At 54.9% G+C, this 22189-nt stretch overlaps 2 protein-coding genes across 4 annotated transcripts in view; one reads left to right on the plus strand and one right to left on the minus strand.

Moving 5' to 3' along the window:
* Window positions 1–6357, plus strand: part of CTXN1 (cortexin 1) — a 44181-nt gene extending 37824 nt beyond the window's left edge. The window contains exons 1-3 of one of the 2 annotated variants that reach the window (XM_050910576.1): window positions 144–198; window positions 4141–4254; window positions 4772–6357. In XM_050910576.1, the coding sequence (XP_050766533.1) occupies window positions 4905–5192 (288 nt within the window). In that variant the 5' untranslated portion in view covers window positions 144–198; window positions 4141–4254; window positions 4772–4904 and the 3' untranslated portion in view covers window positions 5193–6357. Of the gene's footprint in view, window positions 1–143; window positions 199–4140; window positions 4255–4771 lie in introns of those variants that run through there. The other variant, XM_050910577.1, reaches the window with a different exon arrangement.
* Window positions 6358–8378: 2021 nt separating this feature from the next.
* FBN3 (fibrillin 3) overlaps window positions 8379–22189 on the minus strand; it is a 118076-nt gene continuing 104265 nt past the window's right edge. For both annotated transcript variants that reach the window (XM_050910372.1, XM_050910373.1), the window contains exons 46-65: window positions 22019–22135; window positions 21655–21783; window positions 20891–21010; window positions 20395–20520; window positions 20148–20300; window positions 19628–19693; window positions 19214–19339; window positions 18841–18960; window positions 18254–18376; window positions 17832–17963; window positions 17085–17210; window positions 16641–16847; window positions 16251–16376; window positions 14984–15106; window positions 14141–14257; window positions 13749–13877; window positions 13002–13121; window positions 12257–12488; window positions 11549–11717; window positions 8379–10757 (exon numbers count right to left, since the gene is read on the minus strand). In XM_050910372.1, the coding sequence (XP_050766329.1) occupies window positions 10383–10757; window positions 11549–11717; window positions 12257–12488; window positions 13002–13121; window positions 13749–13877; window positions 14141–14257; window positions 14984–15106; window positions 16251–16376; window positions 16641–16847; window positions 17085–17210; window positions 17832–17963; window positions 18254–18376; window positions 18841–18960; window positions 19214–19339; window positions 19628–19693; window positions 20148–20300; window positions 20395–20520; window positions 20891–21010; window positions 21655–21783; window positions 22019–22135 (2936 nt within the window). In that variant the 3' untranslated portion in view covers window positions 8379–10382. The remainder of the gene's footprint in view (window positions 10758–11548; window positions 11718–12256; window positions 12489–13001; window positions 13122–13748; window positions 13878–14140; window positions 14258–14983; window positions 15107–16250; window positions 16377–16640; window positions 16848–17084; window positions 17211–17831; window positions 17964–18253; window positions 18377–18840; window positions 18961–19213; window positions 19340–19627; window positions 19694–20147; window positions 20301–20394; window positions 20521–20890; window positions 21011–21654; window positions 21784–22018; window positions 22136–22189) is intronic.

Genomic DNA, 22189 nt, shown 5'->3' on the forward strand with positions numbered 1-22189 from the left:
AACCCTGCAAAGAATTCAGCTGCCTCGTGAGCTCCATGTAACGGTGCCAAGCACAAGGGTGCACTTCCCAGAAAGGCGTCCAGCCGCCTCCGTCCCAGCAGGGGCGAGCGGACTCGCCTCGGACAGATGGACCCTCTGCTTTGGGAGCTCAGAAGTGGAACGACGGAGGGAGCACCAACAGCCCTGCTGCACTTGCAAGTAAAGCCTTTTCCCATCTCTAAGGAGCTTAGGTCCTAGAAATCCTCCTGCTTAGGCAGAAACTTGTTTGCCTGCAATCCTCGCGAGGGCGTTTGCTTTCCTATCTCCCCGGCGATTGCATTTGCTGTCTGGTTGCAACAGGCGGTTGTGCACCGTGTGCAGCGATGCAATGAATGTTAACCAAGGGGAGCACGCGGAGCCGGGTCCTGTGAGACCCCTGGTTCCCACGGAGCAGCAGATGTGCTCTCAGCCCTTTGCCAGAGCCCTGTGTTAGTGCTTATGCTACACTGCTCCCCTGCCCTGCTCATTTTGACCACAGAACCATCTTTGTTAGACATTCCCAGGACCCTGGGTGCATCTATCTGTTGAATTTTTCTCCTAGATGTCTCAAATAGATTTGTATGGGGAGCAACAGTGGAGCAGTGCTTTTCAAAGCAGGGTTATTTTAGCACCATCCTAATGAATTTGCTCCGGTTCTTATTCTGTGTGCAGTCATTTTATTCTGGTCTCTACGAAAGCTTCATTTGAATGTAAGCATTTTAGCCCCTCCTAGCTCTCCTCCATCAAAACTAGCTCCGCTTTCTCCTTTTAAGACATTAGTCTCATTTCTCATTGTTATATAATTGTAAATGTCTATTTTTGGTTATAAAAGTACTAAGTTGGGTATATTTAAAAGTGTGTAAACTGAGTAATTCCCTAGTTGTTGGACTGCATCCACGACACCATGCAATTAAACCCCGCTCCACTGTGGCTCATGTCCTGTCATCCTCTGGTTTCATTCTTAGAGCAGATCAAGCTTTTCTGGTGCAATTCTGCTTTATTGTGCAAATCATGTTGGTCGTCTTTAATTCCTGCTGCTAAAATGCACATCTTTCAGTGCCAGGTGTTGCAAAGCTGACTTTTAACCTCCCAGCACCCTGAGACAAATTTACCCATGACTTGGGAAGCTACCTTGTCACTTGGACCCCGGATCCAGAGCTGGGCTCCCTGCTCGCCGTCCCCTGCACGCCAGCTGCACGGAGCACGGTCTGTGCACTAACGCAGAGCAAAGCACGGCTATGCCAAGGCTCCCGGCTTCATCTTTTCTTTGCTGGTGGGAGTAAACTGTTTGAAGGAGGAACAGATTTTTTTTGAGCAAGGTTACGCCACTGTAAATTGGAAGTAAGCAATACCTGCAATGTTAGTATCCAGAAATTGCTTTCCGGCTGGCACAGAAGACTTTCTCCAGTTGCTTTCCCTAATTAGGCTCTGATTCTGCTTTGGACGCTTCTTAGAATCACAGAATGGTTTGGGTGGGAAGGGACCTTTAAAGGCCAACTAGTCCAACGCCCTGCCATGAGCAGGGACATCTTCAACTAGATTGGGTTGCTCAGAGCCCCGTCCAACCTGACCTTGAATGTTTCCAGGGATGGGGCATCTCCCACCTCTCTGGGCAACCTGTGCCAGTGTTTCACCACCCTCAGTGTAAAAAATTCCTTCGTTGTATCTAGCCTGAATCTCCCCTCTTTTAGTTTAAAACCGTTACCCCGTCCCCATCTTTCTTATAAGCCCCCCCTAAGTATTAAAAGGCTGCAATAAGGTCTCCCCGGAGCCTTCGCGTCTCCAGGCTCTTGTGCTTTCCCATCCACTACCTATCTCTAGGTCTTGACTCCTGGTCAAAAACCTGCAAGGACTTAAAGGGTGGAATAAGCTGGCGCGAGCAGGAGTGTCTGGGCGCAGTCCAGAGAGCAGGCTGAGTCATGCCAGTGCTGTGCAGCCCCATCCCTGCTGAGAGCCCGTAACCTGCCTTCACTGCCCACTCAGATTCCCAGTTTGGAGGTGTCTGCAGTGGGAAGGGTGAGCCCTCCATACCAGATGGCATCCTCCATCGGTAAACGCTGCTCCGTACTTCTTTTTAAATAAATCTCTCATTAGATATTTGCCATTCCCAAATTAACATTTAACTCGTGTTTCATACCCAGAAAAATCTCACCGCAGCGTTGCTGAATTGTTGACAGTGATCCTCTTCCTTTGTGAGTTCTGTCCCTATTAGGCAATTTCCTTGCTCATGTATTCTTTTTAGTTACTAAGGGAACATGAATCTTAATAAAACTCAATCAAATGTTCCTTAAATAACAGCTGCCTTCATTTAACTGTCTTATCAGCGTTTTTTTGCTCTGCTCCTCAAAATTCCCGGGAAATTAAGATCTGATTCTTCACACAGTAATGAAAGAGCAACACATCCCAAATGTGAGAGCAATCCTTTATCCTGGATACTCTAGGATATAATACTAGGGATACTATTGAGCAGAAAATCCTGTATGTTGTCCTGAAGGTGCCTGTTCCTCCCTGCCCTTTTGCTGTGAGTCAGCTGGGCACCTCCAGATACATGATTTGTGCTTGGGTCACTTATATTGCAGCAGGGCCTTTCCTGAGCATCTCTGGCACCGAGAACCATGAAGGGAGATTTTCTTAACCCAGCTGTGTCCGTGGGAAGCATGAATCTTCCCTGAGCACAGAGGAGTCCAGCGGAGAGGCAGCGATGCCCCGGCAATGTAATGCTTTCAAAGACCAGGGGGTTCCTAAGGGCTCCCAGGGCACTAGGAGCTCTGTGAGGAGATGGAGGCTGTAGAGAGCTGCGCCTGTCCCCAAAGACCTCCGTGGAGAGGAGCGGGATGCTCTGTCCCATCAATGCTCCTCCATGGGTGGGTATTCCTCCCCTAGATAGGGCCACATGGAGCCATCACCTGCTGGCTGGGGACAGGAGACCCAAGTGCTCCTCCCTGCCTAGGTAGAAGCTCCTCCAGCTCAGTTCACTCATCCCCATCCTCCTGCCCTCCCGATGTGGTACTCGTGCCGTGGGAACCTTATCTGACTTATCCCTGCACACCCTGCACTCCATGCTCGGTTGGGGATATAGGGGGTGGGAGAGATAAACGCCAGCATGATGGAAGCTTGACAGTCTGAGGGGCTTCTGGATGGAGTCACACTAGGGGTGGCCAACTTAACGTGACGTGGGATGTAGGTACAGCTTCCCTTTGGGGAATTGCACTGGGTACCTCCCTGCAATCGGGTACGTATGACAAAGCAGGGCAAAGCCCCCCGCTCAGCCCCAAAGGACACCTGGAGCCTCAGCAAGTAATGGGGAAGCTGGTGTTAGTGGAAGTGCCAAGACAGCTGTTTTGGGGTGGTCAGTGTTTGGGGGTTCAGAGATACCCTGGCCAAATATTGATGCAGGGATGCCAGCTCAGGGCTCGCCACCCCCATGGGCAGCGGTGTTACGGTGGTGCTTTGTCCCAAGGGAAAGCAGGGCTGGATGGCCTAGTGCTGTACAGACACCGATCAAGAACACCCCGTGTCTGGTCTAGACACGAGAAGCCGTGTCTGGGAGGGGAGAGTACCAAATAACGGGGGTGAAAAGCCAGAGAGCAGCTGTGCTCACCTTGTTGCTGCTCTTGCCCTTTGTTTTGCTGCTGTTATATGAAATTATTTTTAAAGCCTGCAAGCACTGTTCTTCATGGTGTCGCAGGAGCTGCAGATAAAGGAAAGTGAGCAAGTCCTCAGCGTGAGTGAGACCCATGCTGAACCTGCTCTGGTCTGTATCTGGGTGCCTTGGCCTTGGGACTGGACTCTGCCTTTTACTTTCCCACTGATATTGCTCCCAGACAGAGACAGTATTGCTGCCTGGGAGGGCAGGGGATGCTTGGGCTGTTTCCTGATATCTCCCAGTGGGGCTTTTTTTTTTTTTTTTGGAGTCTCCACAGCACTGAGAGCACTCGGGCTCCAGGATTCTGCACGGGAGGTTGGTGTGGATGTTCCTCTAGGTGAACTCCATCCAGTGCTGGTCTGACAGGAGACACTGAGAGCTTCAGAGGTGCCTTGTGGTGTTTTGCTACGGCTCCTAGTGACTGTGGTCCTTTTAACCGCTTTTGCTATCTTTGTCCTTCTGCTTTGCATCCCTAGCCCAAGAAAGCTGGACCCTGGAGATCTTTCCTCAGTGATGTGGCTGTTTGGACACAGCCTTCTCCTCCTTCTGCTGCAATAGCAATGCTAGTGTCCCCATGCAGCTGCAGTGAGGTAGGTGCCCTCCTTCTCCATCAGGACTCAGCTCCTTCTAGACCTGGTGCAAAACCAGAGGCAGTCACTGTGCTGAGGGAAACACAGCAGCTGGACACGTGTCCCTCAGTAGGAGTGGGCAAACTCTAAGCTTGTGTCCATCTTGGGAGAACTTCAAGACCAGACTAGATAAAGCCCTGAGCAGCCCACTCTGACTCCACAGCTGAGGTCCTTCTCAGTGTGAATTTTCCTATGATTCAGGGTACCTGGTCCATAAAGGGTCCTGCAGCACTGGCCTTGACAGGCGGGCACCCTCTCCAGAGGATTGCTGGGGATTTATGACCGGAGAGGCAAGCTCTGCACCAGTGCCCTGGGCTGCCTGCCCATCCCATGCCTTCATGCCCCTCATGAGTGGCTTCTCGAGCTTGCTAGAAAACCAGGGATCCACTTGTGCCCTTCCCTGCCCCTGGTTATTTAGCAGAGTTGGTGTAGCCTGTGGCCAGTTCCTCCTCCCTCACCGTCTCTGCTTTCCCCCCAGGAGCTCTTGGCTCGGGCAGGAGCGAATCCCGAGCTTGGCGTAGCAGCGCCGGTGGCTATGGAGTAACCTGTGCTCTGGGTGCGTGGGCACAGCGGGAGGCTGAAGCTGGCTGCCTGGGCACCGGGGCGGCCGAATGCGCCCTGCCCACACGCTCCTCGCCTCTGCCATGAATGATGCATCGACGATGGATTATGAACTGCTCTCCCCCTCCTTGGTTGAGCACCCAGCCAGCACTGCGGGTATGGATGCTGAGCAGAAAACCGTCTTTGCCTTTGTCATCTTCCTCCTGGTCTTCTTGGTGATGCTGATGGTGCGCTGCTTTCGCATCCTGCTGGACCCCTACAGCCGCATGCCCGCCTCCTCCTGGACTGACCACAAGGAGGGGTTGGAGAGGGGCCAGTTTGACTACGCCTTGGTGTAGAGGGCAGGGATGGGGCGAGCCTGGGTGCTCTGTGTGCCTCCCACCCCAGCTGGCCCCGGCCCCGGCCCCCCCTTCCTCTGTGGTGTTGCCCCGGGCCAGCAGGGATGCTCTGGGCAGGGAGGTGAGGTCGGGCTCTCGTCCGGGGTGGGTTTTCTAGGGGTTTCTCTCTTTTCTAAGCACTTTTCAGTTCTCTTCGCAGTCTGCAGGACTCTTGGAGAGATGTGTTGGAGGGGTGATGTGACTCGGTGTGGTCCCTGCTGCCCACCGTGCCCCCGGGCAGCGTCGCGTGCTGCAGTGAGGGGCAGGAGGCGATGGGGCAGGGCATGGCGGGACCTGCCCTCAGCCACGGCCCACGGGGCTCCTGGTCTGGGTGGCTCTGCCTGGTGCCAGGCCAGAGCTTTGACCCCCACCTCCTCCTGCCCCCCATGTCGCCCTCGTCTGTGTCCTCTGGGGAGTGCTGACCGTGGTCCAGTGCGTGTGTGTGTGTGTCCCTGTAGCTGAGCTGTGTCTGTCAGGGGGTTTATAGGCACCAGACCCAAGTGCTGGCTTTGTTCCTCTCTGTGTGGCAGCCCCAAGTGCCTCCCCCCACAAGTGAGGGGGAGATGGAGACCCCCCCATGCGCAGCCCCCTTTTTGGCATCCAGCCCTGCAGCCTGCTCTCCGCTTTACACCGTAGTGACCTGTCCCTGCCCAACTGGTGAAAATGGTCTGAGCAAGGTGCAGTCATGCAGCTACCTGCAGACCTGCCTGGGTGGCCCTGCTGGGATCCCAGGAGGGATCAAAGGTCCCACACGACATCTGGGAGATGCTCCTCAGCCAGCCCAAGCCTCCCACCGGTATCCCATTCCGGCCAGTCCCTGCTCCAGCAGGATCTGGGTGGCCTCCCCATGTCCAGGGGGTTGCTGGGGGTGGCCAGCCCTTCCCTGGGCACCCTGCATCTGGGTATCAGAAGGGCTGTGTAAGTAGCCGAGGGGAAAACAAGGCTGTCCTCCTGCCCCTCTGTGGGAACAATACCTGTTGAGTAGGGGTGCTGCAGCTAGCCACAGGGCTAGCAAAAGCCATGATGGGTTATGGCTGTGGGCCACTAAGAAGCTTTGTACTGAAGGATTTGATCCCATGGGGGAGAACCTCTTCCCTCACCATGGAAATAAAGCTGCACTGTGCTAACCCCACACAGCTCTGCCTCTGCTCTTTGACGCGTTCCCAGCAGGCACTCGGAGGAGTACCGGCAGTACACACAGCATGCCCAAGCAGTGATGGGCTGCCCCGTCTCCCTCTGTCTGACCCAAGACCCCCCCACATCTCCCAGCACAAGCTGGAGCAGCTCCAGAGGGGATGGGTGCCGTGTGGGACAGGAGCATCACCACCAGCCCACGGTGCTGTGGGTGCTCCGTACCCAGGCACGTGCTCTGCCAGGGACATGCAGAAGGTGCTCCTTGGCCACAGCATGGCAACTGGGCCGGTGTTGCTGGTCAGGGACAGTCACAGCCCGGCCACGTCTGCTGCAGGACCTGTGGGCCGTGCCTGGCTGTGTCTTCTACATCAGCCTGGGTCTGCATGACAAGTGCAGCCACGCAGGCACAGCAGGCAGCAGCCTGGTAGGTTCTGCTGCATCCAGAGCAACCTTCTGGATGTGTGGGTGCAGGTCACCCCCGGAGAGGGGCCGCATGAGCACTGACATGGAGGAAGTTGCAAGGAGTCACTGCTGGGTGCCGCAGAGAAGTGACGTGGCGGGACGTGGGTACCCAGGCCCAGCGCACCCCGCTTCTGCACCTCCTCTGGCACCACTCTTCCCAGTGTCGGACGCAAGTCTAACACCACTCACCTACTGCAGAGCCCAGGAAGCTGTTGGAGGGACGGTTTCCAGCTGTCTGAGCTCAATGGGAGCATGTTTTCCTCTGCCCAGGTTTGATTGCGTGATTGTCCCCCCCCACCCAGTGGTGCCCCTGCTCTCCCACCACCCAAGACGGTGGGCTCCCTCCCGGTTGCAGGGATGCTGCGGGCCTGCCTGCCCTCTTGTGGCACATGGCTCTGTGTCCGGAATGGGAGGCCAAGAAGAGCTTGCTAAAAACGAGAATGTCAGCCTGGAACTAGGGTTTGAGCTGACCTCAACCAGCTGGACCTGGCAGCTGGACCTCCTGGACACATGGCACAATCTCTGGCCAAGCGACTGCATCATTGTGCACCCTGCACATCATAACGTTCACTGCACGATCTAGACAAGCCCTGCGTTGCACGATCTCTGCTTTGCACAACCACTGCTCAGCAAAACCACCGGCAAGCAGCAAGAGCGGTGCTGCTCCTCAAAGGGGGATGAGCCAGGAGCCAAGGGTGACCACAGCACAGGCAGAGGCAGCGTCTTCCCTGACCACAGCACCAGGCAGGGTGAGCAGGGCAGGATCGGTGGTAGCAGTAGGTTTGCCTCCGCTCTCCTGCATCCCCTCTGTCTCCTCTCTGCCAGCCCTTCTTGTGCCCCCCCCCATCCCTGTCCTGGCCCCTGTAACCACTCCACAGCCCAGCAGCAATGACGGGGTGCAGACACCCCTCCTCTGGGCTCAGCGATCTGGTCTCCAGGCTCAGCTCTCCGGCGTCGCTCTCCTTCCACTCCCCTTGCTGGGAGAGAGCAAAGGATCAGGAAAGACTTTGCTGATGCGTCTGTCCCTCCTCCCTCATCTGCCTTTTGCTCTGAGGCTTTGGGAAGGACCCCAAAGCCCCCACGGGTACTGAGTCATGCAGGGGTGGGAGAGCTGGGTGAGGCAGTACGAGTGAAACTGTCCCTGAGGAGAACAGAGAAGAAACCAGCCTGGGCTCTCTCCATGTTGGAGCTAGGACGGGTCCTGCCACGCTCCCAGGCTGCCTCCAACGTGGCCTCCCCGCCGCCCCTCGACCCCGGCAGGTGAGCACAGTGCTGCCGCCGCTGCGCCCAGACGAGGAGGGAGACACAGAACCACTTAACCCAAAATAATTTTATTGTTGCTGTTGCTTCTGATACAAAAAGGAATTCCACAAAGAGCCACCTCTCTGTGCGGGACAAGGGGGCACAGGTTTTGGGTTTTCAACGCTTCCCCAAAAAACAACCAGCAAGAAATGTCAATACAAAAAAAAAAAAAAACACCGCACCAGAGAGGAATGAAGGAAACCTTGAGCTTTTTCATTTGAGACTTTTGGCTCAACACACACACACAAACCCATCTCTGCTAATTTATTATTATTAATAGTTTTTTTTTTTAAAAAAAAAGCACCTGTTGGAAAAACAAAACAAAACAAAACAAAATAATAAAAAAACCCCCAAACATCAGGCCACCCATCCTGTCACAAGCTCTGGGACTCTTGCAAAATCCAGAGTCTGGAGCTGCATTATGCAAAAGAGTTTTCAAGTTTGACATTAGCCCAAATACAGTATACATACACTTCCCCCACCCCATGTGGTGGCAGCGTACCAGGAAAAAAAAACAACCCCCCCCAAGTACCAAAAAAAAAAGCTACAGGAATATGCACTCCTCACAACAACGAGCAATCATAACTTTGGTGGTTATACATAAATATGAGAGGGTGGATGGATACAGTGCACTAACGCTGACGATTCAATACCAGCACCAGCTTCTGAAAGCTGAAAGCACCTTAGATGTGTCGATAAGGTAGTCTTGTGTGTCACCAGAGTGAATTAGCACCTTTCTTTCCTGTGATGATGCACAGGGTTGACGCAGAACTGAAACCAGATTCATGCAAAACTAGGAAATGGCATTGCAGAGACCAGCTGTGTGAAGAACACTCTTGAGGGAGGAAGAAAAGCCCACCTGGACAGAACGGTCTGGACAGGCTACTTCAGGCAGCAGGGAGACCTCAATTCACTGAATTAATATTTTCCAGACTCTTTTTAGTGCATTTCGTTTGTCTGCATTAACCAGAGACTGTCCACCTCGGTTGTCACCTTGGACTGACCAAGATGTATGCGACAACCAGAGGGGAGTGACTTGCAGCCCCCGTTTTCAGAAGTGCTGCTGACTGGGGCGGGGGGGGGGATCTGGCCATAAGCACCAGAGTCACACAGGTGGGGTGGCTCGGAGTCAAGGACTATTTGCAAAATGAAGCTCTGGCTGTCCCTGCCTCTTTCGTCCTGCCAGGCTGCAGAGAATCCCCTCATCCCCATCTTGCTCCTGCTGGTGGGAAACTTTTCACAGGATTTTCAAACACTCACACTGGTGGTGGCCGGGCAATGGGCCCCTGCAGCGTGCCACATACGCCCTGCCAAGCCCTCCATCCCCTCTGGCACGGGAAGCATCCAGATGCTCTCTACCAGACTCCTGACATTTTTCCTGCCAGTGTAGTTTGTCCAACCACATTCAACAATGCAATTATTTGCCTTTTCCCAGAGCTCCTCCTCATTTATAGAAGGACACCTTAACCCCTGGACTTGCTGGAGCTCTGGAAAAGCCCTTCCAGCTCCAATCTTTGGAGGGCATGCACGTGTTCAGCATACCGCAGTGTGAAAACCCTAGGTTCCCTACAGGAGCCTGTGGTCCCGTGGCCTGGCTGCTTCGTGATGTGAGGTTAGCAACCTGAACTCAGAGGTGACCTTTTCTGTTTGACAGAGGAGCCCAAAAGGACCAGAGGACGCGGAGAGGACAGAGAAAGACAGAGCACAGCCAGTGTAGGTATGGGATGGTTTCTGCAGCACCATCATGACAACGCAGAAGCAAAGGAGGAACAAGAGCTGTTGGGAAATGCACTAATACCACACCGTGCCATAGCTCCTTCCACAGCTGCCCCCAGCCCCCCCCTCACATTTCCTGGGCTGTGGGGTGGTATATGGCCTGTGACCATGAAGGACAGGCAGCTTCCCCATGGTACCGCCCTTGCCAGCTCGGACTAACAGTATCTTGGTTAAAGGAGACGGGCAGGAGCTGAGCGGAGGGAGGGAGTCCCTGCTAACAAGGTTTGAACCTTTGGCAACGCTTTCAGGAGCTCTTTTGCGGTGTGGCTCGGTTTTGACTCAAGCACCCCATGAAGCGGAGTATCCCTGCATGGCCAAGGTGAGTGCTGAGCCCAGAGGGACATTTCCCATCAGTTGTACAGTGCAGTGGGGGAGGTGGTGGCAGGGGGTGCAGCGAGAGAGGAGGCAGTTGTTTCCAGGTGTGGATGGCAAGGCTAAGGACTGTACTGTCGGTTGGGTGGGTGGATCTCGTGGATGTTAGTAGAGCTGGAGCTGGAGCTTCATCCTCAGTGCTTGGCCCAGCTCCCCTGCTAAGTAGTTGAGGTGGTTCTTGGCCTCTAGTTTCTGCAGTTCCCTCTTGCGGTACAGGGGCACGCTCACGATTTCCAGCAGGTAGGTGCCAGGCACTATTTTCTTGCGGCCGAGGTGCAGGTAGCTGAGCCCCTCTTTTTGGTGGATGCGGAAGTAGCCATCCTCATTCCCGTGGGAGATCAGGTACCGCACACGGTTCTCCAGGGGCTCCACAGCTGGCAGGAGCTCCAGGATGTGCTCCTTGTGAGCCAGGTCAGAGAGGTTCAGCATCATGGACAGAGGAGCATCCACATCCATGCTGGCCAAGTTCACAGTATGATCCTTCGAAAGGAACCAGGCATGTTACTTACAGATACCAAGAAAAGCTCATGGCTAGGTGGAGGACTTGATTTAGAGGAGTTCTGCCCCATGGGCCACCCCAAAGCAGCTCTGAGAAGTGGCTATGACTTCTACGGTCCTTGCTTTCCTTCAAGTGTTTCTTGCTACCCTGTTTGTGTCTCCGAGGCTGAACCAGCCAGTACAGAGCCCTCATCTTCAGGGGAAGAACCAATAACTTCCAAGGCATTTTCCTCCCAAGGCCTGAAGGGCCCATAATGACCTCCCAGTCCAATCTGTCCTTCCCAGGCCTGTGAACTTCTTGGGGGAGCCTTGGACAGAGGCCAGAACTTCCCTCCAAGGAATAACCTGTATTTATAGTGACAGGTCCAGTCTGGAGCCAGACAGTAAGTGCTGACAGTCCTCTATGGCCCTATGGGAACTGCTCCCCCGTCAGCTCCCCTTGCAAGGAAACGTGTGTGCTTTGTTTCTGGGTTGCGTGTATCTCCAGACATTTGTGGCCAAACCACACAAGTGTGTGTCACTTAAGATTGTCCTCGCCTCCTCTAATGTATTGTGAAAGACCTTCCATTTCTGCAGGACTTCTGGACTCAATAGCATCCACAAACCCCCAAGCACCCAGCATGGGCAGGTACAGAGTGAGCTGCTATCTCTGGCTGGACTGAGGCAGCCCCACAGGCATGCACACTGCATGGGATCCACTCCAGGCAGCTGTCCCCCAAGTGACCCAGCTCTTGCCTTGCTCCCCCCCATCCAGGATGCCATGGATTTCTTACCTGGTGCTTCTCAGTGCCATTGACACTGCGTCGCTGCCGACCCCTCTTGGGGTAGCCATTTATCTTGCACTCATAACAGGTTTCGGGGGAGAGCAGGTTGTCTTCATCCTCTTCTTGCGGGGCAGGAAGGTAGGAACCTTTCCCAAAACCCAAGCCAGAAATACAGTGTCTGGTGGCAGAAGAGCAGAGAGACCCATCTCAGATTCATGCTTCAAGAAGGAAATCTTACCATTGCCCTCACAGGTTCTCCATGCGGCACCCAGAAACACATGGAGGACCACGGCTGGTTATAGGACATGGCTTGTACAGAATGGCTTGTACACAGGACATGCCTGAGAGAGATCAGGCCACATCTTGTTCAGACGTGGCCAGTTTAATCTGTCTGCACCCTGGACTAGATGGATCTGCAGAGCATCTGCTACAGTGCTAGCAGCTGCACTAACCATTGGATTAGGGAAATGGAAGAGGAGATGCACATCAGCATGAGGATCTTGTGATGGGTGAGGAACAGTCTGGCATGGAGAAGCTGAGGACTCATGTGGGAATGGGAGCTTACTGGCTCCTGGGGCTCCTTCAAATTGTATTAGTGGCAGAGAGCAGAAGTGTGGTGATGGAGCATGTCTGGGGGCACCAGGCACTTGGCAGCCTGCAATATCCCCTAGGAATGTACAGGTGCCTGTGGGGACTACCTGCTGCCTGCTCTCTTACCCTTGTCCTGCTCGGAAGTAGCCTCCAGGACAGCCGCAGAGATAACCTCCGTCTGTGTTGGAGCAGCCGTAACTGCAGGGGCTGCCGCCCGCTGAGCATTCATCCACATCCTGGCACCCACCAAAGGCTTGGTCAAAATCGAAGCCGGATGGGCAGACGCACTTGAAACTTCCCAGAGTGTTGTAGCAGGAGGCAGAGCCGCAGGCAGTGGGGCTGGAGCACTCGTTTTCATCTGCACCCAAAGACAGCAGAACTTAGTGTCAGAAACTTAGTGGAAGGGAGCTCCTGTGCTGCTGGTGCTCCCCACCCCGCGTGGCCAAGGGAATCTGCCCACGGGAATTGCTGAGCTGGCAGCAGGCTCCCTTCTCCTGGCTGCCTGTGAGACCTCATCCCATGCAGGTCCCTGAAGGACCGCCTTGGTTGTTTTATCCTCCTGCAATGCAGGGAGCTGCTGGCGTCAGGGGCGCTGGGAGCTCATCACTCTGCAGAGCAGCTTCCTGACGTTCCCTGTTGCAGAGAGAACCTGGGGCAGTGCAGGTCAGGGCAGGGGCACCGTCTCTGGGCACGGGCACCGTCTGTCTCTGGGGCAGGGCGGGAAGATCAGTGCTGGGTTAGCAGAGATGAACCCAGAATCCAGTGTCAGAGATGGCCAGGGGTGGTTGGAGAGGGACTTGGGGGGACTTTAGCTGCCCTCTGTCCCCCATCCCACAGCTCTAGGGTACAAGAGCCCCCATCCCACACTCACCCACACACTGATTCCACTGGTAGTGCTGCACGTAGCCCTGCGGACAGCCGCAGCGGTAGCCTCCGAGCACATTCTGGCAGCCGTGCTGGCACCGATGGTTTCCATCACACTCGTCCACATCTGCAGCAATGTAACACAGATGGTGGTGAGACAACTTCTCCCTGTCTTACGGGCAGCGCTGGGTGCACAAGAACCATGTGCACATGGTACCTGCCTGGCAGCCAACATCCTTGAGGGTGCCCATGTGGGTGGGCGGTTCTTCTGCCTAATTATGTCTCTGCAGCTTGGAACTGAATGACACTCTCAGCCCCAAGGCCCACACACATCCCCTTGCAGCCTCTGCCTGGATGTTTTTGGATTTAAGGTCTGGCCTGGACCGTTACCAGGTCTGCTCTGCTTCAGGCTGCCTGTGCTGAACATAGGCTTTTCTTTAGCATAGCACATGGTGGGTTTTGGCCGGTACGAGATCTCCCCTGATGAGATACAGGACCATTCCTTTCCCAGCCTTGGCTGCTACGGTTGCAGCACTGAGACCTTCATCTACTTGTCCACGAGCCAGTGTTTCTCCAGGCAGGTCAGGCACTGACCTCTCCTTTGCACCAGGGCTTCCCGTGTGGGTTTCTGGTGCCAGACAGTAAGGAGTAGTCCCTTCTCAGCTGGACTGAGCTGCCTTAGAGACTGTGAGCGAACTAGGAACTCTTCTACATGAAACACGTGTCTGTCAAAGCCCCAGAGACACAGACCCACCTTCACAGTTGACACCAGAGCTGTCCAGGGAGAATCCTTTCTGGCACTCGCAGTTGTAGCTGCCTGGTGTGTTCAGACACTGTCCTTTGGCTCCACACAGAGAGGGCTGAGCTGTGCACTCATTATTGTCTGCAAAACACCAGCGGCCGCTTGTAAGTCCATCCCCAGTGATGTGGCTGTGTGCAGCTTTGCAGACAGCTACCTTGCATCGTGGACCTTAGCCCAGTCTGAGTGGCAGACAGACAAGTCAGATGCACAACCCCAGGCCGACTGGAGAGGGGCAGTGCTCTAGAGCCAGAGCTGGGGGGCTGGAAAGACTCTCCTGGGCTTAAAGCTAACCCATGGGGACCTTGCTGGTGCTGTCTGGCAGAGCAGCGAATGCCTCTACTCACCGATGCAGGACGAGTGGTGCTGAGTGAAGCCTGGGGGGCATTTGCAGTTGAATCCTCCGATAATGTTCACGCAGAGAAACTGGCAGTTGTGCTGCTTGGTGGAACATTCATCCAAGTCTAAAGCAACAAGCACAAGAACATACGTCTCAATTTATCTTACTGAGATATCTTATCTTTGTGGTCTGAGTCTGTGACACCCGCATGTACACGGTGACACGCAGTGGTCCTGGGCAGGCCAGGACCTGACGTAGACCACCTCAGGAACAACACGCACAAAATTCTTACATGAGAATAACAAGTCCAGGGAGTCTCTCCCCACCTCAGCTGCTGATCATATACAGACACCCTTGAAAGATGCAGAGATTTTTCTCTGCCTCTCCTGTAATCCACAAATCCCAGACTCTCCCGGATTCTTAGGCCGCCCTCCTCGCAGCCTGATACACCAGTACTGCGAGAGGTGGGCAAAGCCCCAGCCTGGCAGCTGCCAGCACCAGGAAGGAGCCCTGACGGTGACTCGGATGTGCACAGCCCACTCGTAGGAGACATGCAGGTTCAAGGCCCCTGATGCTCAGCACAGCTTGGGATATGCTGTGCAGTCTGTAGGAAAGGGCAAGAAGTATTGGTTTTTTTCCTGATGAGACAGGTCTAGAGTGTCTGTGGAAGGATGAAACCCTAATGCATCAGTCCACGAGGGTCCAGCATGGCGCCTTTTCCCACATCTAGCCTTGTCCTGTGGCCGAACAGAAGGACCTGACTGTTCTGTCACACGTTACTCAGCTCTTGCCATCCCCCCTGCTGCCAGAGATGAGGCAGGGTCTCTGCTGCCTTCTCCTGGGTGAATACCTTTGCAGATCTTCCCATCTTCTTGCAGAATGTACCCTCGGGGGCAGGAGCACTGGTAGCTGCCTTCTGTGTTCTTGCAGATGAAGTTACATGGCTTAGGGGACTGGTTACACTCATCCAAATCTAGACTCGAGAGACAAGACACATCAGCATTCACGGGTTGTGCTGCTGGACTGGGTCCCCACCACCCCTTGGACCATTCCGTCTACCAAGGGGCTTGTGAACACAAGGTGATCCCGGGTTTCATGGCCCCACATAACTACGTGGTCAGATGGCCCTACGGATCCTGGCACTCCCTGCCCCAGATAAATGCATCTTTTCCACTCTCCAGGAAGCAGGTGAGCGGAGACAAGGGCTTTGAGGGAGCACCTCAGTTTGAGCCAGCACAACAAATCTAGGAGATCTCCTGCAGGAAAAGAGCTGAATCACCTCCCTGCTCAGGCATGGGATGTTGTATGACCTGGTGGATCTGAGTGACATCTTTCCCAGCCCCTTCCTAGCTGAAGAGATGGGTAGATGCTCCTCCTGAGTTCTGGGAACATCAGGGATGGGGCCAGCCCTGTACTTCTGGAGCTCTGTCACCTCTGCCCAGCAGGGAGTAGCAGCCATGGCTCTGACAAAGCCCATAACTTTGAGCTGGGCTGGAGGACACAAAGCTGGAGAAAGGGCAAGGATGTTTAGAGAGGAATCCTGTCCTGGTGCTCAAGGTCATATGTGCTCTACTCCTGGGCACAGAGCTTGGTTTTCGGGAGCCAAGGCCCCTTTTCCACTCTGTGTCTAGGACACACAGCTGCTGGCATGGTCCTGAACACCATCTCAATACTGGAAGTACGGCACATCCCCAGATGCCTGCAGCTGTGATTCCAGGGGTGCCTTTTATGTCAACATCTGGATTCCCAACGTGGCACTCAGGCTGGCTAGAACCAGCTGCCCTGCCAACGAAAGGTTTGGCTGCTCACAGACTTTCATCTCTGGATCGCACTCCCTGCCAGTCCCTGTGACTCCTGGGGTCAGAGGCAGAAGACAAGGACCCTCGGTTTTAAGGAGTTAAACAACATGGAGTGACGACTTTGATGTATAGAGGACCATGCAATAGGGCAGAGTGTCCAGCGCCCTGCTACGGATATGCAGGACAGTATGGCCAGAGGTGAGGGCAGGTCCCAGGTGGGGGTTACAGGACCCTCTCTTGGCATGCTGAAAAGTAGTTGTGGAAGCCTGCCAAGGCCAAGGGCTGTCCCGAGACATGGGTTTCCTTCTCCTGACTCACCCACACAGGCTGTGCCTGTGATATCCGCGGTGTAGCCCAGCCTGCAGTGGCAGCGGAAGGAGCCGATGCTGTTGATGCACTGTCCATTCTTGCAGAGGTTGGGCAGTACCTTGCACTCGTCGATGTCTGCAGGAGGGAGGGAAGGACCTGTTAGTGCCCATGCTGCCTCTGTCCCCATGCTTCCATGCCAGCACTGTGCCAGGGCAGCTCAGACTCTCCCAGGGAGCCAGAGACTCCATTCAGGGAGTTGTAAGATAATGCCGCAGAGGCTTCTTGTCTGCTGCAGGCACTGCGTAGGTCTGTCCCAGCCAGTTCCCAGGGGAATTCTGCCTGGACCCACATCTCTGTTTTCTCCCCTCTGCATTGAAGGTGATTTGGGCCCCAGCTCACCTCTCCCATCAGTGGAGTACCCTGGCCCATGAGGACACATTTTCTTGTACTGGGCAGTTCCAGGAAGGGGGCAGAGCTCACACTGGGGGCCCCAGCTGCGCCCACTGTTGCAGCAGCACTCGGATTTGGTGACCAGGTTGCGGTTGGTGGAGGACATCTGGCACATGGTTTGTAGTACTTCAGTGAAGCAGAATCCTTGGCGGGTGTCTGGACAGAGAGAGTGGGGATACAAGTTCAGGATCTGAGCCAGTGTCAGCACCAGGGATAACAGCAGCCTGTCCAGCCTGTGCCAGTTCCAGCATGGAGGGCAGTGTGGTTTGGATAATGCTAAAGGTAAAGGTGATGCCCCAAGAACCTTTCCGCTCAGAAACCGTCAAACAGCTGAAAAGCATCATCTGCTACTAAAGAGAGGCTGCTCAAGACCCACCAGGACTTGGTAATTACCAATACACTCTGTGCCAGAGGGGCTGACTTCAAAACCTTCGTTGCAGTCGCAGCGGTAACTTCCCACCGTGTTGATGCAGCGGCCGTTGGGGCAGATTCCAGGCTTGGTGCGACACTCATTCTCATCTAGAAAGGAAGGAGCCACAAAGAGCTGCAGTGAGGCACAGGACAAATTTCAGCTTTCCATGAGTCCCCACGCTACCGCTCAGTTTGAAACGCCCTCACATAGTCCTTGAGGACCACTTCCACATCCTCAGGCAGCTGAGAAACACATCCACCTGCCCTGGACCTCTCCCAAAGCACGGTGGCTGAGTCCCAGGCTTTCCCGATTTGCACATTCTCCACCTGCAAGTGGCCAAGCTGCTGGGCTAGGAGTGGAGCTGGGCTCGCTCTGCATTCCTGCTGTGCCTAATACTGTGCAGGTCCGAGCTGTCCAGTGCTGGCCCTTCCAAAAGCAGCTCAGTGCAAAGAAGCTTGACACAGACATGGAAAGACTCAACAGAAAGGACACATGGCATGATGCTGTGTCATCCTGTGCTGGAACTGTGTAGACCCATGCGTCCAGAGAAGAACAGAGGTTTTGCGTGTGTAGGCATCTAGTAGGACATACAGGAAGCTCTGACACATGGGAAATGCTGGGGAGGAGCTGTTTGACAGAAGGACATAAAATAAAGCTACATGGACAATGCCTAGAAGAGGATGGTCTCCAGCCCCACTGGGAATCCCTCCCAGCCTGGTCCTTGGTACCTGTGCAGCCCTCTCCATCGGGCCTGCGTTGCATTCCTGGTGGGCAGATGCACATGAAGGTGCCAATGAGATTCTTGCACAGCATCCCTCGAGACTCGCAGTCGTGCAGTCCCTCTGCACACTCATCCAGATCTGCAACCGAGAACCTCATGAGATCATCTTCAACCTGCCAGCTCTGCAGCACTGTGGGGGCAACTAGGAACTGAGCGCTCACATCTGCACTGCTCCACCAATCCCTACTGCCTTGGTCCAGGCTGGCTGGCACCCAGCATAGACACCAAGGTAGGTGAGAGTGAGCACAAGCCTAGAGATGCCAGCTTAGAAGTCCTGCCTTCTTTCTGTACAGCACCAGAGACCGGCTAGGTGCAGGGGGCTGGGGAGAGTGTGGGAGCTCCCCTGATGGGCACAGAAGGGGGTTTTACCTCTGCACATTCTTCTGTCTTCTCGGAGGGCGTATCCAGATGGGCAGGTACACTCGTAGGAGCCAAAGGTGTTGATGCAGCGGAAGGCACAGAGCAGGGGATTCAGTGCGCATTCATTGATATCTGGGAGGCAGGAGAGAGGAGAGAGCTCGACTCTGTGCTCTCAGCAGAGTCAGCTGGGCAGTAACGGTGGTGGACCTCCCCAAGACAGACTTCCCCCCTCCCCATACATTCATCTCATGAGAACTGTGTTCCACCAAGGCTTCCTGTCATGGTCTTCAGGTGCAGAGGGACAGACACCTGGTGTCTCAGCAGCTTTGATGGGGACAGGGTCCTGGCTCCTTGGTGAGGCAGCTCCTGCATTTAGGCAGGTCTCCAGACCTCCTCCTGGGCTCCAGCCTCAGAGGAAGCCGAAAGGGACCAGCACTGATGTACGCACTCATGTGGAGATGAGCCCCAGCCAGCTTTTCTGCACTGTCCATTGGAGGCTGACCTGACTGCTGCTCACCCAGGCAGTGACCCAGTGGGGTCACACACATGGCCCTGTATGCAATGGGGGTGAAGGGATTGCCCCACAGCAGCATTACCTTCGCATGTCATCATGGGACCTGGCTCAAAGCCCTCATCACAGGCACACTCGAAGCCTCCCACCACGTTGGTGCAGGTGCCGTTCCCACAAGGGTTGCCAATGGAGCACTCATCGGTATCTGGAGGAAGCCGAGACCATGTTAGGTGGATGAGTTAGATAGGAAAGGTGCAGGCTGGTCTCTTCTTGCAGCCAGAGCATTCAAACAAGCCCAGCAAAGCCAGGAGCCAGGGGTAAAAAGCAAAGGGGCAGGGGAGAAGCAAGTTCCTTCTCTCCACACGCACACACACACACATGCACGCACATGCTCATAGCCTCTGACGTGAGGAGGATAAAAGCAAGAGGGAGCAGGTACTCCCCATGCAGACCCTTACCCACGCAGTTGACTCCTGTGTAGTCCAGGTTGTACCCGAAGGGGCACTCGCAGCGGAAGGACCCATCGGTGTTAATGCAGGCCCCATTTATGCAGACACCCAGGTTCTCTGAGCATTCATTAACATCTAGAAGGGAAACCAAGGCAATGAAACCTCATGTGAGCATGTAGCCAGAAACATATCCCTGTCCTCTCAGGACTGACCCCGCAATCTCAGATACTCCCTCTCCAGAGCTGGGGGCTGAACCTTTGGTGAGCAATCAGAGACCATGAGCTTGGGAAGGCACCCAGTCCTACGTCCCTCCCCTCCTGCCACTGGGATTCAACCCTACTCTGCAGATAAGCCTAAGTTTGGTTGCTTCTAGGCAACCACCCCACAAAATAAATTTCTTCTCATCCCTAGATCAGACCTTACCTTCTCGGGTGTCACCTGGGCCTGGGATGGCTCCATGGCCATAGGGACACAGCTCCTGGAAGGCAACTGGAAGAAAGCAGAAAAGTGAGATATGCTTACACGTGCTTCTACTCACGGAAGCTGAAAGGTGCTTTGGAGGCTTCTAGAGCATGACTGAGAGCTTGACAGCTCACTGCCCGTGGGAGGCCACAAAACACCGGCTGGCTGGAAAACACCTGGGCTTGCCTTGGATCTGGAGGCACTGAGATGCTTTTGCCTTATCCAAAGCCCTGCAGAGAACTGAGAGCAGATCCAAAGCAGAAATAAGCCTGACTGTGGTTGCTGGAGACCCAGGGAATACTGCAGTCCAGTAAGGGCTTCGAGGTTTCAAGGCAGTACACTCCAGATGGAGGAGCCCACTTTGCTGGACGGCTTGCATTGCTGGTTGTCTTGCCTGACCCGCACACCTTCCCCACACTCTGCACATGTTGGAGACACACACGGCCATCTCTCCCGTGGAGCTAGGTCCCGGCACACCTACCGTTTCCTTCCTGCGGGCACAGCTCACAGGGGTCTCCCCAGCCTTCTCCTGGCATCTTGCTGCAGCAACACCGAGCCTTGGTGGTGTTGAAGGCCTTGGGGACAGAGCACTTTCCATTGTCAAAGCGAGTGAAGCAGAAGCTCTGGCGAGTATCTGTAGGAGGATGGGGAAATGCACAGACATCCAGGTCGTTGCAGACATCCAGGATGGTTATGCTCCCCTCCCCACCACGATGAGCTGCACTCACCAAAGCACCGTCGGCCGTTATCAGACAGCACAAAGCCTGGAGGGCAGACACACTGGAAGCTGCCAGGGGTATTGGTGCATGTCCCGAAAAGACAGATGTTGGGCTCCTCTTCACACTCGTTGATATCTGGGAGCACCGGGGACATACTACTTACAGAGCAGCCAAAGGTCACTCCTTTCCTCATTGCATTAAAACCAGCTGAAGCTGTGATGTCTGGGGAGCTCTGATTCCTGCAGGACATCGCCCCGGCCCTAACCCTTAACCCACCCTCAGGGCAAATGGGACAATGAAGAGGCCAGGGCACAGCAAAACCCCTGAGCCTCCTCCGTCATGGGAGCAGGCCTTGCCTTGCTCTGTATCCAGTTGCTTTCAAGAAGATATTTGGGGGTGGTGATGCATGCCCCAGCCCACTCAGGAAGAATATGGCTGTTCTGGGAATAGTCCAGGGTGACTACATGCTGTGCTGGAAATGGAGGAGGCGGAGAGCCAACATTACCGATGCAGTTGTCGTTCTGCACCTCGTACCCGGGCGGGCAGATACAGCGGAAGGAGCCCTCCAGGTTCTGGCAGGTGCCCGGGGAGCAGGTCCCAGGCAGGCTCACGCACTCGTTGATGTCTGCAGAGGAGGGGAAATAACCAGTGATAGTGTCTGTGCTCAGCTCGGAGGACTTGGGTGCAGGGTACCTTACTGCACCCAGGTCCTACCTGCAGCTGCACCCTGCTTTGCCCAAAAGATGCAAGGGAAGCAGATAAGACATTTTCCAGGATGCTCTACCTCGTGTACCCTGGGAACATGGACTCAGCCCTGCAGGACCTGGTGCTGCAGGAGGCAGAGTGGTGGACACAAGTAACGGGAGTACAATGTGCCTGGCTGCCCTCACAGCCCCTGCCTGCAGGATAGTTCCCAAGGCATCCCTGGTACAACTCTGCATGCTTTAGGGGCATGGACAGGACAACATTTCTCCTCCCTGCCTGCAGGTCTCAGCACACGGAAGGGGACTGGCTTGACTGTTTCCTGCATTGCTGGAAGGGAGATGCAGGCATACTGGGGCCCAGTCCAGCTCTCCATGGGCAGTCAAATGACCAGGCTTTGGCTCCAGAGGACCTGGGGCCTTGTGAGTAGTTCTGGAGAGTCCACTGCTCAGTTGCCTTTGATGGGACCAGCTTGGGGACCACATCTCATAGCACTGCACAGTGCCAGCCACACCAACATAAAGCTCAACCCACTGAGAACGGCCAGCCTGCTGCCTGGACACTCACCTACACAGTTCTTCCCATCAGGGGTCCGGTCATACCCCTCTTGGCACAGGCACTGGAAGGAGCCGATGCTGTTGATGCACTGGCCGTTTCGACACACCTGCCCCACCAGGGATGAACACTCATCAATGTCTGTGGGAGGGAAATGATAAGCACAACGGGAAGAGATATGCACAGCATGTGAGTGTCAGTGTGCCACCTTAGCCAGCCCTACACCTCTGACACGTACAACTACCCCTACAGCCACTGCCAGCTGACACCCAGAGCTGACCCCCTGTATGCCACTGTGTGACACCCCATGCCCCACAGCCGTGGCCACACTGACCCCAGTCAGCAATCCATGTGGTCAGGATTTCATGCAACTCACCCATGCAGTCGTTATTGTGTGTTAGCTCAAAGCCAGGGAAGCAGAGGCAGTTGTAGGAGCCAACCGTGTTCTTGCAGGTCCCGTTTCCACAGGGCTGTCGGTCACACTCATCAATATCTGCAGAGAGAAGGTCACAGCTGATTCAGGGGCTGAGTGAGCCGAGAGCCACTG

Source organism: Gymnogyps californianus, chromosome 24 (assembly GCF_018139145.2).
Source record: "Gymnogyps californianus isolate 813 chromosome 24, ASM1813914v2, whole genome shotgun sequence".
Lineage (NCBI taxonomy): Eukaryota > Metazoa > Chordata > Aves > Accipitriformes > Cathartidae > Gymnogyps > Gymnogyps californianus.